Source organism: Diaphorina citri, unplaced genomic scaffold (assembly GCF_000475195.1).
Source record: "Diaphorina citri unplaced genomic scaffold, Diaci psyllid genome assembly version 1.1 scaffold1243, whole genome shotgun sequence".
Taxonomy (NCBI): Eukaryota; Metazoa; Arthropoda; class Insecta; order Hemiptera; family Psyllidae; genus Diaphorina; species Diaphorina citri.
The window spans coordinates 59,294-71,780 of NW_007378672.1; the positions used below are offsets into that span (position 1 = coordinate 59,294).

At 40.3% G+C, this 12,487-nt stretch overlaps 3 protein-coding genes across 4 annotated transcripts in view; 2 read left to right on the top strand and 1 right to left on the bottom strand.

Annotated features, from left to right (window-relative positions):
• LOC103514909 (protein FAM160B1) overlaps positions 1-1,164 on the top strand; it is a gene marked incomplete in the record, with an annotated part of 31,843 nt that extends 30,679 nt beyond the window's left edge. The window contains 1 exon segment of the mRNA XM_017446417.2: positions 895-1,164. Coding sequence (XP_017301906.1) covers positions 895-898 — 4 coding nt within the window.
• Positions 1,165-2,022: 858 nt separating this feature from the next.
• Positions 2,023-4,495, bottom strand: LOC103514910. Its single transcript, XM_026827755.1, has 3 exons — positions 4,289-4,495; positions 3,048-3,166; positions 2,023-2,310 (listed from the first exon to the last, which is right to left on the bottom strand). Exons 2-3 carry the CDS (start codon positions 3,130-3,132, stop codon positions 2,075-2,077), a joined length of 321 nt encoding a protein of 106 aa, XP_026683556.1. The 5' UTR covers positions 3,133-3,166; positions 4,289-4,495; the 3' UTR covers positions 2,023-2,074.
• A 1,010-nt stretch (positions 4,496-5,505) lies between these two features.
• LOC103514904 (serine/threonine-protein kinase PINK1, mitochondrial-like) lies at positions 5,506-7,738 on the top strand. Of its 2 annotated transcripts, none has more exons than XM_008479820.2 (2): positions 5,506-5,973; positions 6,106-7,738. In XM_008479820.2, exons 1-2 carry the CDS (start codon positions 5,643-5,645, stop codon positions 7,407-7,409), a joined length of 1,635 nt encoding a protein of 544 aa, XP_008478042.1. In that variant the 5' UTR covers positions 5,506-5,642; the 3' UTR covers positions 7,410-7,738. The 2 variants fall into 2 exon arrangements, with proteins under 2 accessions (XP_008478042.1, XP_026683550.1); XM_026827749.1 differs by having other exon boundaries at positions 5,506-5,863; positions 5,996-7,738.
• Positions 7,739-12,487: the final 4,749 nt, after the last annotated feature.

A 12,487-nucleotide genomic window follows, 5' to 3' on the forward strand; every position in this document is an offset into this window, starting at 1 on the left:
AACTTGAGATCAAAAAGTGGTAAACTCTTGGAACAAGAACCATTTTCAGAGACAAACTTACCATATGAATCACATGATTCATGTACTCATTGATTCACATAACACATACCTACCTCAACACAGTAACTTTCAGATGGTATTGAGAAGAGTACACCTGTACATTCTTTACTAGCATCATTGATTGAAGCAGCATACAGAGATACAGCACAAATCCGTACTAACAAGCAGGTGAATGAGTAGACAAAATAGATGGCCTCCCATACACTTTGAATTGGTCTGAGAACATAATAACCCATTGTTTGTGTAAAGTACTCAACTAACCAAAGATCTCTCTTTGCTTTCGGGACACTTTCAGGACAATCTTGGTGGTTGCAGTTCCCTCTATCAACAAATCTTTAAAAAATTAATTTATTGAGCAAGCCTAGTTGGTTTTCGATTGTGAGCTCTAGGTCGTGGGTTCGATTCTCACCTCGTACAAACTTTATCCTAAACATGTAAGGTTAATTTTTCGAAGGGCTGGATTTCCACTATCCTGCTTTCAAAAATAATAATAATAATAATAATAAAAATAAAAGGTAATCTAGCTGTTACTGTGTTTAATTTTTGCAGGGACAACCAAAGCAACTTATTTGAAAGTGTGATCGTATTGGAGGAAATGTGTAAGGAACTTGCCGCGATTGTGTATGTCAAATTCCACTGTGCCTCCTGATGCTAATTCTCTCTTGGGAGTTCTTCCTTGACATAATAATATTATCTCATCTAATGGAACAACGTTGTTCAAAAAATTGAAATACAGTCGAACCTCAATAGAAAGTAAGCCAAGGGAAATGACGAAATTTACTTGTTGTAGAGGTTTACTCAGTAAATAGGTTACTTATTCACGAGGGTCCTTCTCTGATGCTAATTCTCTCTTTGGAGCTCTTCCTTGACATAATTTTATTTCATCTAATGGAACAACGTACATTCTTCATTGTTCCATAAATTGAAATACAGTCGAACCTCGATAGAAAGTAAGCCAAGGGAAATGACGAAATTTACTTGTTGTAGAGGTTTACTCAGTAAATAGGTTACTTATTCACGAGGGTCCTTCTTTATGTCTTAGGTAATATCGAGGTTTTCGACATTTCCACATGATGCTACAATACTAAATAAAACAAAACAAACCGTAAAAATCACTTCTTACTATTTACAATCGAGGTTCGACTGTAGTGACGTTATTCCATTAGATGTGCCATATTGTGTAGGTATGTGCTGTACAATATGTCGTTATATTTCTTCTGAATAAGCAAATGATCTCATATACCTACTCATATTGGTTCAATACTTTCTTTTATTTTTTTATTCAATACATATGTAGTTCTGTACAATAGTATTACCTACATTAGTAGAAACTTGGAAGTCCATAGATCTAGATAAGTATATAACACCAAGTCTGAATGGAGCAGTTGCAAAACTCCGAAAAAGTAACTTTAAAAGGTCGAAAATTCAATTTTCATTTGCCGATCTAGTGAAAAAGTTCGAAGAGTAGTGACGTCAGATTTCAAAAAATGATGCGCAGAAACGTATGCACAAAAACACATTAATGTGTTGCCTGCGCTCGGGACAGTTGGTGTGACGTCATCGCCTACAGGAGCGTGTGTCGTGACGTCAGATTTCAAGATTTACCGGTATTTTTTAAGTGGATTTATCTCGACCTCGGGCTCATTTCATTTGCCAATCTTGTGAAAAAATTCGAAGAGTAGTGACGTCAGATTTCAAGAAATGATGCGCAGAAACGTATGCGCAAAAACACATTAATGTGTTGCCTGCGCTCGGGACAGTTGGTGTGACGTCATCGCCTACAGGAGCGTAAGTCGTGACATCAGATTTCAAGATTTACCGGTATTTTTTAAGTGGATTTATCTCGATCTCGGGCTCTAGAAGTCGTAGAAGAAAAAGAAAAATTCCCTAGTTCCCCATTTTTTCAGCTCTTTGACTTTGAAACATCACCCAAGTACCTCGGGCTCTAGAAGTCGTAGAAGAAAAAGAAAAATTCCCTAGTTCCCCATTTTTTCAGCTCTTTGACTTTGAAACATCACCCAAGTAAGCGCAACTGTTCTATTGTATAGGAAACAAGATAAGTACCTATAGCAAGAAACATGAAGATAAAAGTGACCAGTTTACAGCGGACCGCCAAGTCTTGGGGATATCCATAGGCCCGCATGTCCCATTCCAACTGTTGCCATGCCTTCATCAGACGGGCCCACTTGGTGGCTAGTTGAGTGAACAAGGAGTAGATCAGGATTGAGTTGACAAAAAACATGAGATCCACTGAAAATTAAGACAATCTCTTTAATAGGTTTAAAGTCTCTGTATAACTAAGTTTTTTTTTCAGCTCCCATGGCGTAGTGGTCACTGCACTCGCCTTGCACGCGGGAGACCCGGGTTCGATTCCCGGCGGGGTCAAGAAATTTGTAGGGGGGGGGGAGGGGGGTTTTACCCTACTTTCAGCAACAAGATATCTGCTCACATTAGTCTCACTTGAGTAGCTCTTCTTTTTCCTCGCCTTTTCCCATGTTCAAATGTGGTGGGAATTTTTCCTCAGCCTCTCAATTAGCCCTAGTTAAGGTATGTAGATTATAGCTAGTGTGATTCCTTTGAGCTCTATAAAAAATTTACGAGTGGATGCCCTACGCACTCAACCTTTGCTATTTCTTTAGCAAGGGAAATTCCAGACTGGTCTACTCACTGTTTAAAGTCCCCCAGCCAGACTCCGCTGGTCTACTCCCTGTTTAACGTCCCCCAGCCAGACTACCTTTGCTATTTCTTTAGCAAGGAAAATTTCAGGCTGGTATCCTCCCTGTTGTTCCCCAACCAGACCACCTGATAACATCCTGTAGTCATACTTTATTCCATAGGTAATTCAGGATCACTAACCCTAACTAGCCTAGCCAGCTTCAAAGGGTTCTCTTCTCTCTGCTTGAAAAGAACAAGCTCAATATTCCTCACGATGCGCGATGGTTGACTTTAGTCATACTTTATACTGTAGGTAATTCAGGATCACTCACCCATATTTTTGTAGGAGAAATCATTTCGAATGGTACGATAGATGACGAGTATGATACTGATGAATGAAAACACACAGGTGAGCATGGCATACAGAACACCCCAGGTGCTCAGTTTATATCTGGAAGGTAAAAAAGGAGATTTTTTTCGAGAGGTTTGTTAGAGGGAACTGTAACTGCTAAATTCTTATCGGACCGAAATCGAAAGAGGAGAAAGCCAGCCGTTCCGAAAATAAACATTATTTATTCAGGATAAAATCCGCCCCGGGCGGGAATCGAGCCTACGGCCTAGCGCTTACCAGGCAGACGCGCTACCAACCAAGCTAATTAGGCTGGCTAAGAAAAGGAGAAAATAGTGGATAACCACCTTGTACAGACGTTCGGTAACCTCGACTTTGTTTGTAGAACTTGTACATTTTGTAGAACTCACCTGCCTCGGTGGTGTAGTGGTCAAGGTGCTCGCCTGGTAAACAGGAGGGCGTGGGTTCAATCCCAGCCGAGGTATGGAATTTTATCCTCAATATAATTTGAGAATGTGACCACAATAATAGTAGTAGCCTACTGCTGGAGTAAAGGGACTTATCAGTCCTATGCGAGCAGTATAAATAAGCACTACTACTATTATTATTATTTGTTAAATTTCCATGGTGAGCTTCGTACCTTTTACTGGTCTGCACCGTCCGACTCCCAAAAAAGTAGGTAGGTGCCTAATAGCTAAGCATTTCAAGATCATCTCTAGAAGCACGTGTTTTTTTTGCACATTGATAAAATTTTATAGATAAAATATTAAACATAATATTGTGAAATGTTGAGTGGCAAAAACGTGAACAGATGTGATTTTCCTCCTTTACCGGGATTCGAACCATCAAGTACTCAACTTGAGTACTTATAATCAAGTTCTTGAGTAGTGTCCCTCATTCGTCTCAATCAATCAACCTAGTTAGCGTTGAGTGTTGAGTGCAGCCCTGATAACAGTCTCTTGAGTGGACGATAACCACTAGTCGAGGTTAACGCCTGAGGCGTTCTCTACCACCCAACCCTAGTGCCGGCCACGCTCAGACGGTCTGGCAGACCCAAGGTGACGTTCTGACCGCCAAACACGTCCGACTGTCTCCTAGTTTTCTGTGAGAACTTACGCCGAAGGTCTGTGAGACCCAACACCAAAGGTCTGTGATACCTAAAACTTAAGGTCTATGAGACCAAAGTGCGCAGCGCGCGGAATTTAGCTAATAAGGAGAAGATACCTGAGATGTGCTTTATCCGGAGAGACAGTACTGTGCACCGGCAGTAGACCAAACCATGCCGCTAGCTTGAGCACTGGCCGGAGTGAACTATGGAGGGAATTCTTCGAATTAGAGGTGATGGCGAGGGAAGGTGACACCTTGGGGTAATCCTGGAGAGGCCAGTTTCTAAAAAAAAATCAAAAATCAAATCAAATCTCCAATTCTTTGTGGTAAAGCAGAGCTTTTTCATAACTTTAGGGGATATCACAACATTACTAAGTGCCTCCTTTGCAATCAATTTCCATATTTCAATAATCTTTTTACACTGGTAATGCTGCCACTGGTCGTAGTAGCTACTCAATTGTCCTCACGAGACTGAGTGCACCCCGAACTCCAAGCACAGAGCCGAAAAAAGAAACCTCGGCCCCGCCGGGAATCGAACCCGGACCTCCTGCGTGCTAGCCTAGTGTGATACCCACTCGGCCACGGAGGCTACTTAGAAACACACTACCGTTACGTCACGTCATGGGGAGTCAGTGATGTAGTTCAAAGTTTTCCCATAATATTGTAGGTAATTTCGTTCAGGACAGCCACACTAAAATCGCGTTACGTCACGTGACAAGACGTGATGGTAGTGTGTTTCTATACCTTGAGTGACATAAAAAAAAGGAATTTAACCTGAGTGCACCCCGAACTCCAAGCACAGAGCCGAAAAAAAACCTCGGCCCCGCCGGGAATCGAACCCGGACCTCCTGCGTGCTAGCCTAGTGTGATACCCACTCGGCCATGGAGGCTACTTAGAAATACACTACCGTTACGTAACGTCATGGGGAGTCAGTGATGTAGTTCAAAGTTTTCCCATAATATTGTAGGTAATTTCGTTCAGGACAGCCACACTAAAATCGCGTTACGTCACGTGACAAGACGTGATGGTAGTGTGTTTCTATACCTTGAGTGACATAAAAAAAAGGAATTTAAATTGTATGCTTGTCGAAAGCTTCCATACATAAAACCTACCACTCTGAGGCTTAGGTGTGGGAGCAAATAGCCCTAACCCTAAAGGACCTCCTCAGTCGACACAAACTTTAGCCATTTTGCTAAAGTTTTAGACTAGGAGATTCTGCTCTTAAGGTGTGTCCACAACTTGTGCGTCAATGTGTGGAAATGTGATTTTTTTTTTAAGAACCAAGACCTTTCAGATATCTTGTACCTTTGCAATTTGACTAGAGACAAATCGGGTCTTTCTCTCTTCTTTTTTCCAGAAAGTTAATTGAGGGCCGTCAAAATTAAGGTCCCAGTCCTTGGTTTTAGCGGGAATATCACAGCCGCTCTCAAACTATCTCGGGTTTGTAGTCGGACTGTGCAGTTCTCGGAAATGTCTCTCCGAACACTTCTGTTCCGCTTCTATCACAATGGTAAGCTTCTGGTCCGCTACATCAAGCCTCTGCAGCCAGGCCACAAAATTGAATTCCTAACTCAGCCTCCAGCGACATCCAGTGGACAGGGAAGACTTAGCGCGCCAGCCGGACATCCTATACAGACCTACTTTCAGAATGCAAGGAAACTATTCGTCAACAGTCTCCTCAACAGAGTCACCAACTCCATGGCCTCTGACCTCCGACGTAAAACAATACAGCAACTCCTCTACAAGGATAACTCGAAACCTTTCCTTGCGTTTGTAGGCGTGAGTCTGGCATCTGGTACAGGTATCCTTACCAACAGAGTCACCAACTCGATGGCCTCTGACCTCCGACGTAAAACATTACAGCAACTCCTCTACAAGGATAACTCGAAACCTTTCCTTGCGTTTGTAGGCGTGAGTCTGGCATCTGGTACAGGTATCCTTACCAAGGAAGATGAGTTTGAAGGTGTTTGCTGGGAGATACGACATGCTGTAAACAATATGTTTGATAAGCTGGTCCAAGTTGAAACTCTACCTGATGTGGATGATGTGAAGGTGGATGATATTCAGATTGGGAAGTTTATAGCGAAGGGAACCAATGCTGTTGTATACGAGGCAACGTTCAGAGGTGTAGAGTATGCATTGAAGATGATGTTCAACTATAGTGCAGCTAGTAACTCACATGCTATACTCAAGGCTATGAGTAAGGAGTTGCTACCCCTGAGGAAACCATTACGTCTGAATGAAGATATGCTTATGAATAGCGTAGAGAATCTTCCCCCTCATCCTAATGTTGTCGTCATGCACTTTGCGTTCACTGACTTTGTCCCCTCTATCCCTGATTCTAGTTTGATCTATCCGAGTGCATTACCAGCCAGGTTGAATCCTACAGGAGGATATGGAAGGAATATGAGTCTGTTTATATTGATGAAGAAATACAACACAGATCTAAGGAATTATTTGAGGGAGAGATGTGCACAGCTGAGTATGCATGAGCGAGTACTCTTGTTCACTCAATTACTCGAGGGAGTAACACATCTAAACATGCACAGAACAGCACATCGTGATCTGAAGAGTGACAATATCTTGCTTGATTGTTCAGAAGATAACACCTGTCCCCAGCTAGTCATCACAGACTTTGGTAGCAGCTATACCAACAAGAGTGGTTTATCCATGCAGTACAGTAGTGCTGATATAGAACTAGGAGGGAATGTGGCACTCATGGCACCGGAAGTGGCTCTGGCAACACCTGGTCTATTCTCATTCGTCAACTACTCCAAGTCAGATGCCTGGACTGCAGGTACTGTGGCCTATGAGATATTCGGACATGATAATCCATTCTACCAATCAGCACGCAACACAGACTACGAAGTGAATGCGTTACCGCAACTCAATACTAATGTACCGGAGGTGATGAGACGCCTTGTTGCCAAGTTGCTCGAGAATGATCCCAGTGATAGACCAAGTGCTGAACTAGCGGCAACAGTGTGTCAGTTGTATCTCTGGGCACCCAAGCATTGGTTGTATGGTGCTACACCTAGTCATAACGAGATCATGCAATGGCTTCTGACCTTGACAACCAAAGTTCTATGTACAGGCGTCAGCTATGGTGGCCATGTTAGGAGAACATTTGTAGAGTATCAGCTGATCAGCACTTTCCTCAAGCGCGCAGAGTTCCGACTTATAACCAATGCATTGCAGTATATTCAACGTGTACTCACACCCAAGCCACTGGTCTAACATCCTGCAATGAATTCTGTATACGTGAGTGTATATCTGTCTGGTCATACGACCGGGTGTACACTATAATATTATCCTATATCTACTAACTAACCGCTTTCCTTTGGTCATAGAGTTTAAAACAATCTCACTTAGCCTCTCAAAGGTAGAAAGCTTAGGAGGTACAAAATTAACAAGTCATTACTATTCATTTTTGTTTTATTAATTATTTGTTTATTATTTTTACTTATTTTTTCAGGAGCTTTGTAAAGAGTTTTTTGTTGAATCCTGTGAATGGTAAATTATATTGACTGAAATTATAATATAATTATTCTGTTTACAAATTTAAATGATATTTATCACTATTGTGTACTTTCCTATTTGATTTAAAAATTTCAGATGACAACTTTAGGTATACATGTTAAAATAGAAGGAAAAAAGCTGTCAAGTGACTTATGCGGAGAAATATTGTCTTCTTCCCATGACTGTAAATTTTAAATGTTAAAACTTGTCTCTCAAGAGTCTCACTAAAACAAACATCTTCTGAATCTGTCTGTAAATACAAATGTAAATGGATCTGATACTTCTCAGCGAAAAGTAGCTTTAAACTTGTCTCTCAAGAGTCTCAAGCTGAGTCTCACTAAAACAAACATCTTCTGAATCTGTCTGTAAATACAAATGTAAATGGATCTGATACTTCTCAGCGAAAAGTAGCTTTAACCCTGCCTGTAAATAATGAAACAAAAACTAACCTAATACCGAAGCAATTTGGCAATCATTGACGTGTTGCAATGTGTGCTGTGTTCACTATGTTACAGGCTGTGGAGGACATGCCTATCAGCAATACACGACCCTAATGAATCCCCTCAGTTAAACAAATACTCCCCAGCAATACAGACCATAATGAATCCCCTCTAAATTCAGGTAAACTAACTCAACTTACTGAAAAGCTACACTACCTGGGAAACTAACTCAATTAAACAAATACTTCCCAGCAATACAGACCATAATGAATCCCCTCTAAATTCAGGTAAACTAACTCAACTTACTGAAAAGCTACACTACCTGGGAAACTAACCGTAGTTTTTTTTGTAAGGCCCGTCGCACATTGGAAGCGTAATCACGGGGTTAGTTGCGCGTAAATGCCTGAAAACCCAAACCTATGAAAATGATAGAATCTCTATGTGTGACGGGGCTAAAGTAATGTTTCTAGTCGCTAAATGAGAAACCTGGATAAATGGGGAAAAATCGTGGCCCCTTCACTTGAATTGTAAGTAGGAAACCTGGAAAAAATTGCCAGTCCCTTGGATTCCCAATCAGACAGGTTCGACTATATCTAAAAAAAAAAACAACAGTAAAAGTCGACAAAAAAATTGATAAGTTCGCTATGAAAATGATAGAATCTCTATGTGTGACGGGGCTAAAGTAATGTTTCTAGTCGCTAAATGGGGAAAAAATCATGGCCCCTTCACTTGAATTGTAATTAGGAAACCTAGAAAAAATTGCCAGTCCCTTGGATTCCCAATCAGACAGGTTCGACTATATCTGAAATAAAAAAAATAATAATTAAAAAAAAAAAAAAAACGACAGTAAAAGTCGAAAAAAAAATTGATAAGTTCGCATTGTGCTTGATCCAGTTCAAGGCCAACTTTTTAGTCAGTACTTCATGTGTTAACATTGGAAAGATGTTATCTGCCTTTAAGTAAATAATCTGCACGGGATTGTATGACTAATGCCACCTCGTGAGAAGATTATAGCTTTTGGGTGTTTTTACAGTTCCCCCCCCCAAGTTCTTATCTGAACTTAAACACTTCACTCGATATTTTGTCACACTTAGAACATTACTAAAAAAAAAAAAAAAATCCTTCCTTCCCTTTCAGAACAAGGCCTTTAATACCCACCGTGTCGCTGTGTAATACCCGTCACTCACTGTCTAATACCCACCGTGTCGCTGTCTAATACCCGTCACTCACTGTGTAATACCCGTCGCTCACTGTCTAATACCCGTCTCTCACTGTCTAATACCCGTCACTCACTGTGTAATACCCGTCACTCACTGTGTAATACCCGTCACTCACTGTCTAATACCCGTCACTCACTGTCTAATACCCGTCTCTCACGCTCAGACCATCTGAGGAACCTGGGCTTGAAGATTTTTCCTTCTCACTGTCTAATATCCGTCACTCACTGTGTAATACCCGTCACTCACTGTGTAATACCCGTCACTCACTGTCTAATACTCGTCTCTCACTGTCTAATACCCGTCACTCACTGTCTAATACCCGTCTCTCACGCTCAGACCATCTGAGGAACCTGGGCTTGAAGATTTTTCCTCCACACACGTTGGGTCTGTCAGATGATCTGAACGTGAGTGGTGGACTTTAAGACAGCCCCCTTGGTCGCTCTGTAGGGCCCCTCGATTATACACGGTCTTTATAATGTACCTAGTTAGTTACCTACTCTCCTGTAAGTAGGTACTTCATTATTTAATGTATGATCGGTGAGGTACCTTCTATGTACCAAGTACTTGCTCATGTACATATGTGAGTGAGTAATATTTATGTACCAAGTACTTGCTCATGTACATATGTGAGTAATATAGCCACAACCTTATTGTTAGTGGTACCACTGTAAATCTCGAATATGTATTATGTGAGTAATATAGCCACAACCTTACTGTTAGTGGTACCACTGTAAATCTCGAATATGTTACTATGTACCAGCGTATTTCTGTACATAATTGGGCGTTTGCTGTAATTGTACCGAGTGTACGAATACGTACTCATTCTAATGATCTCATCGTTTTCTAATCTTTAGTTCATTATTTCCATGTTCGCAGGTCCATGGTCATAGGTTGACACTGAATATACTTTACTATGTACCAGCGTATTTCTGTACATAATTGGGTGTTTGCTGTAATTGTACCGAGTGTACGAATACGTACTCTTAGATTCTAATGATCTCATCGTTTTCTAATCTTTAGTTCATTATTTCCATGTTCGCAGGTCCATGGTCATAGGTTGACACTGAATACACTTGCACTTCGTACGAGGCAAAAACTTGATTTCCAATTCCCCTCTCAGAGGAGAAAAATTCAGAGAGCGGTGTTCTCCCACACGGCATAATTTTTTACGGTAAGAAAACTTTCCATTTTTTACAGAGTGTGGTAAAAAGATTATTGATCCAATATCAAAGTGCTGTTTAATGCTTTTTGCCTAAAGATGGAAAGCAACACTTGCACTTCGTACGAGGCAAAAACTTGATTTCCAATTCCCCTCTCAGAGGAGAAAAATTCAGAGAGCGGTGTTTTCCCACACGGCATAATTTTTTACGGTAAGAAAATTTTCCATTTTTTACAGAGTGTGGTCACTTGCACTTCGTACGAGGCAAAAACTTGATTAACAATTCCCCTCCCAGAGGAGAAAAATTCAGAGAGCGGTGTTTTCCCACACGGCATAATTTTTTACGGTAAGAAAATTTTCCATTTTTTACAGAGTGTGGTAAAAAGATTATTGATCCAGTTTCAAAGTGCTGTTTAATGCTTTTTGCCTAAAGATGGAAAGCAAAAATAAGGTGGTACGTAGCAAATGTTACCAAGTTCGCTTTTAAATTGCCTTTCTTTCACCCTAAACATCATTTTAATTGTGACCGATCTCTACAAGCAATTTGAATTTGGATGGATCTTTTCTCACACTTTGATAGTTGGGTGAGGGTGCATGATGTAAAATATTTTCGAGAAAACGGTCAAAGTTTCTTTTTATTATTTCTTCCTGTTAGCATCTTTCCTCCCATTTCTCGGGACTTAATATTCTGTACAGTATATTGATATTGATACTACTTATACCCTAGATAAAAAGCTTTCTTTCACCCTAAACATCATTTTAATTGTGACCGATCTCTACAAGCAATTTGAATTTGGATGGATCTTTTCTCACACTTTATAGTTGGGTGAGGGTGCATGATGTAAAATATTTTCGAGAAAACGGTCAAAGTTTCTTTTTATTATTTCCTCCTGTTAGCATCTTTCCTCCCATTTCTCGGGACTTAATATTCTGTACAGTATATTGATATTGATACTACTTATACCCTAGATAAAAAGCCTGTGGGATTGTCGTATTGTCGAGGTGTAAAGTAGAAAGGGAGAAGTTCTGTGGAATACAATAGTAATAGCGTTTGAGTTGGTTAAGTGGTTAAATAACTTGCTAGATGTAGATTTGGGTCCTGGCGTTGTTACTAATTCCCCTTTCCTCTGTTAGAACCGACTAAAATTCATTAGGTAAACTTGTGCGTCGATGTGTGAAAATGTGATTTTTTTTTTTTCAATAACCAAGACCTTTCAGATATCTTGTACCTTTGCAATTTGACTAGAGACAAATCGGGTCTTTCTCTCTTCTTTTTTCCAGAAAGTTAATGCCTAAAGGTGGAAAACAAAAAGGTGGTACGTAGCAAATATTACCAAGTTTGCTTTTAAATTGGTTTTCTTTCACCCTAAACATCATTTTAATTGTGACCGATCTCTACAAGCGATTTGAATTTGGATGGATCTTTTCTCACACTTTGATAGTTGGGTGAGGGTGCATGATGTAAAATATGTTCGAGAAAACGATCAGATTGTCTTTTTAATTCTTCCTGTTAGCATCTTTCCTCCTATTTCTCGGGACTTAATATTCTGTACAGTATATTGATATTGATACTACTTATACCCTAGATAAAAAGCCTGTGGGATTGTCGTATTGTCGAGGTGTAAAGTAGAAAGGGAGAAGTTCTGTGGAATACAATAGTAATAGCGTTTGAGTTGGTTAAGTGGTTAAATAACTTGCTAGATGTAGATTTGGGTCCTGGCGTTGTTACTAATTCCCCTTTCCTCAGTTAGAACCGACTAAAATTCATTAGGTAATCTTGTGCGTCGATGTGTGAAAATGTGATTTTTTTTTTCAAGAACCAAGACCTTTCAGATATCTTGTACCTTTGCAATTTGACTAGAGACAAATCGGGTCTTTTTCTCTTCTTTTTTCCAGAAAGTTAATTGAGGGCCGTCAAAATTAAGGTCCCAGTCCTTGGTTTTAGCGGGAATATCACAGCCGCTCTCTATACACCTG

Bases quoted from the DNA above. Each gene is read 5' to 3' on its own strand.
- LOC103514910 (XM_026827755.1), bottom strand. From the start codon at position 3,132: ATGCTCACCTGTGTGTTTTCATTCATCAGTATCATACTCGTCATCTAT. The intron at 2,311-3,047 runs GTGAGTGATCCT...CTTAATTTTCAG, and splicing joins TTTCTCCTACAAAAATATGG to TGGATCTCATGTTTTTTGTC.
- LOC103514904 (XM_008479820.2), top strand. From the start codon at position 5,643: ATGTCTCTCCGAACACTTCTGTTCCGCTTCTATCACAATGGTAAGCTT. The intron at 5,974-6,105 runs GTATCCTTACCA...CATCTGGTACAG, and splicing joins GAGTCTGGCATCTGGTACAG to GTATCCTTACCAAGGAAGAT.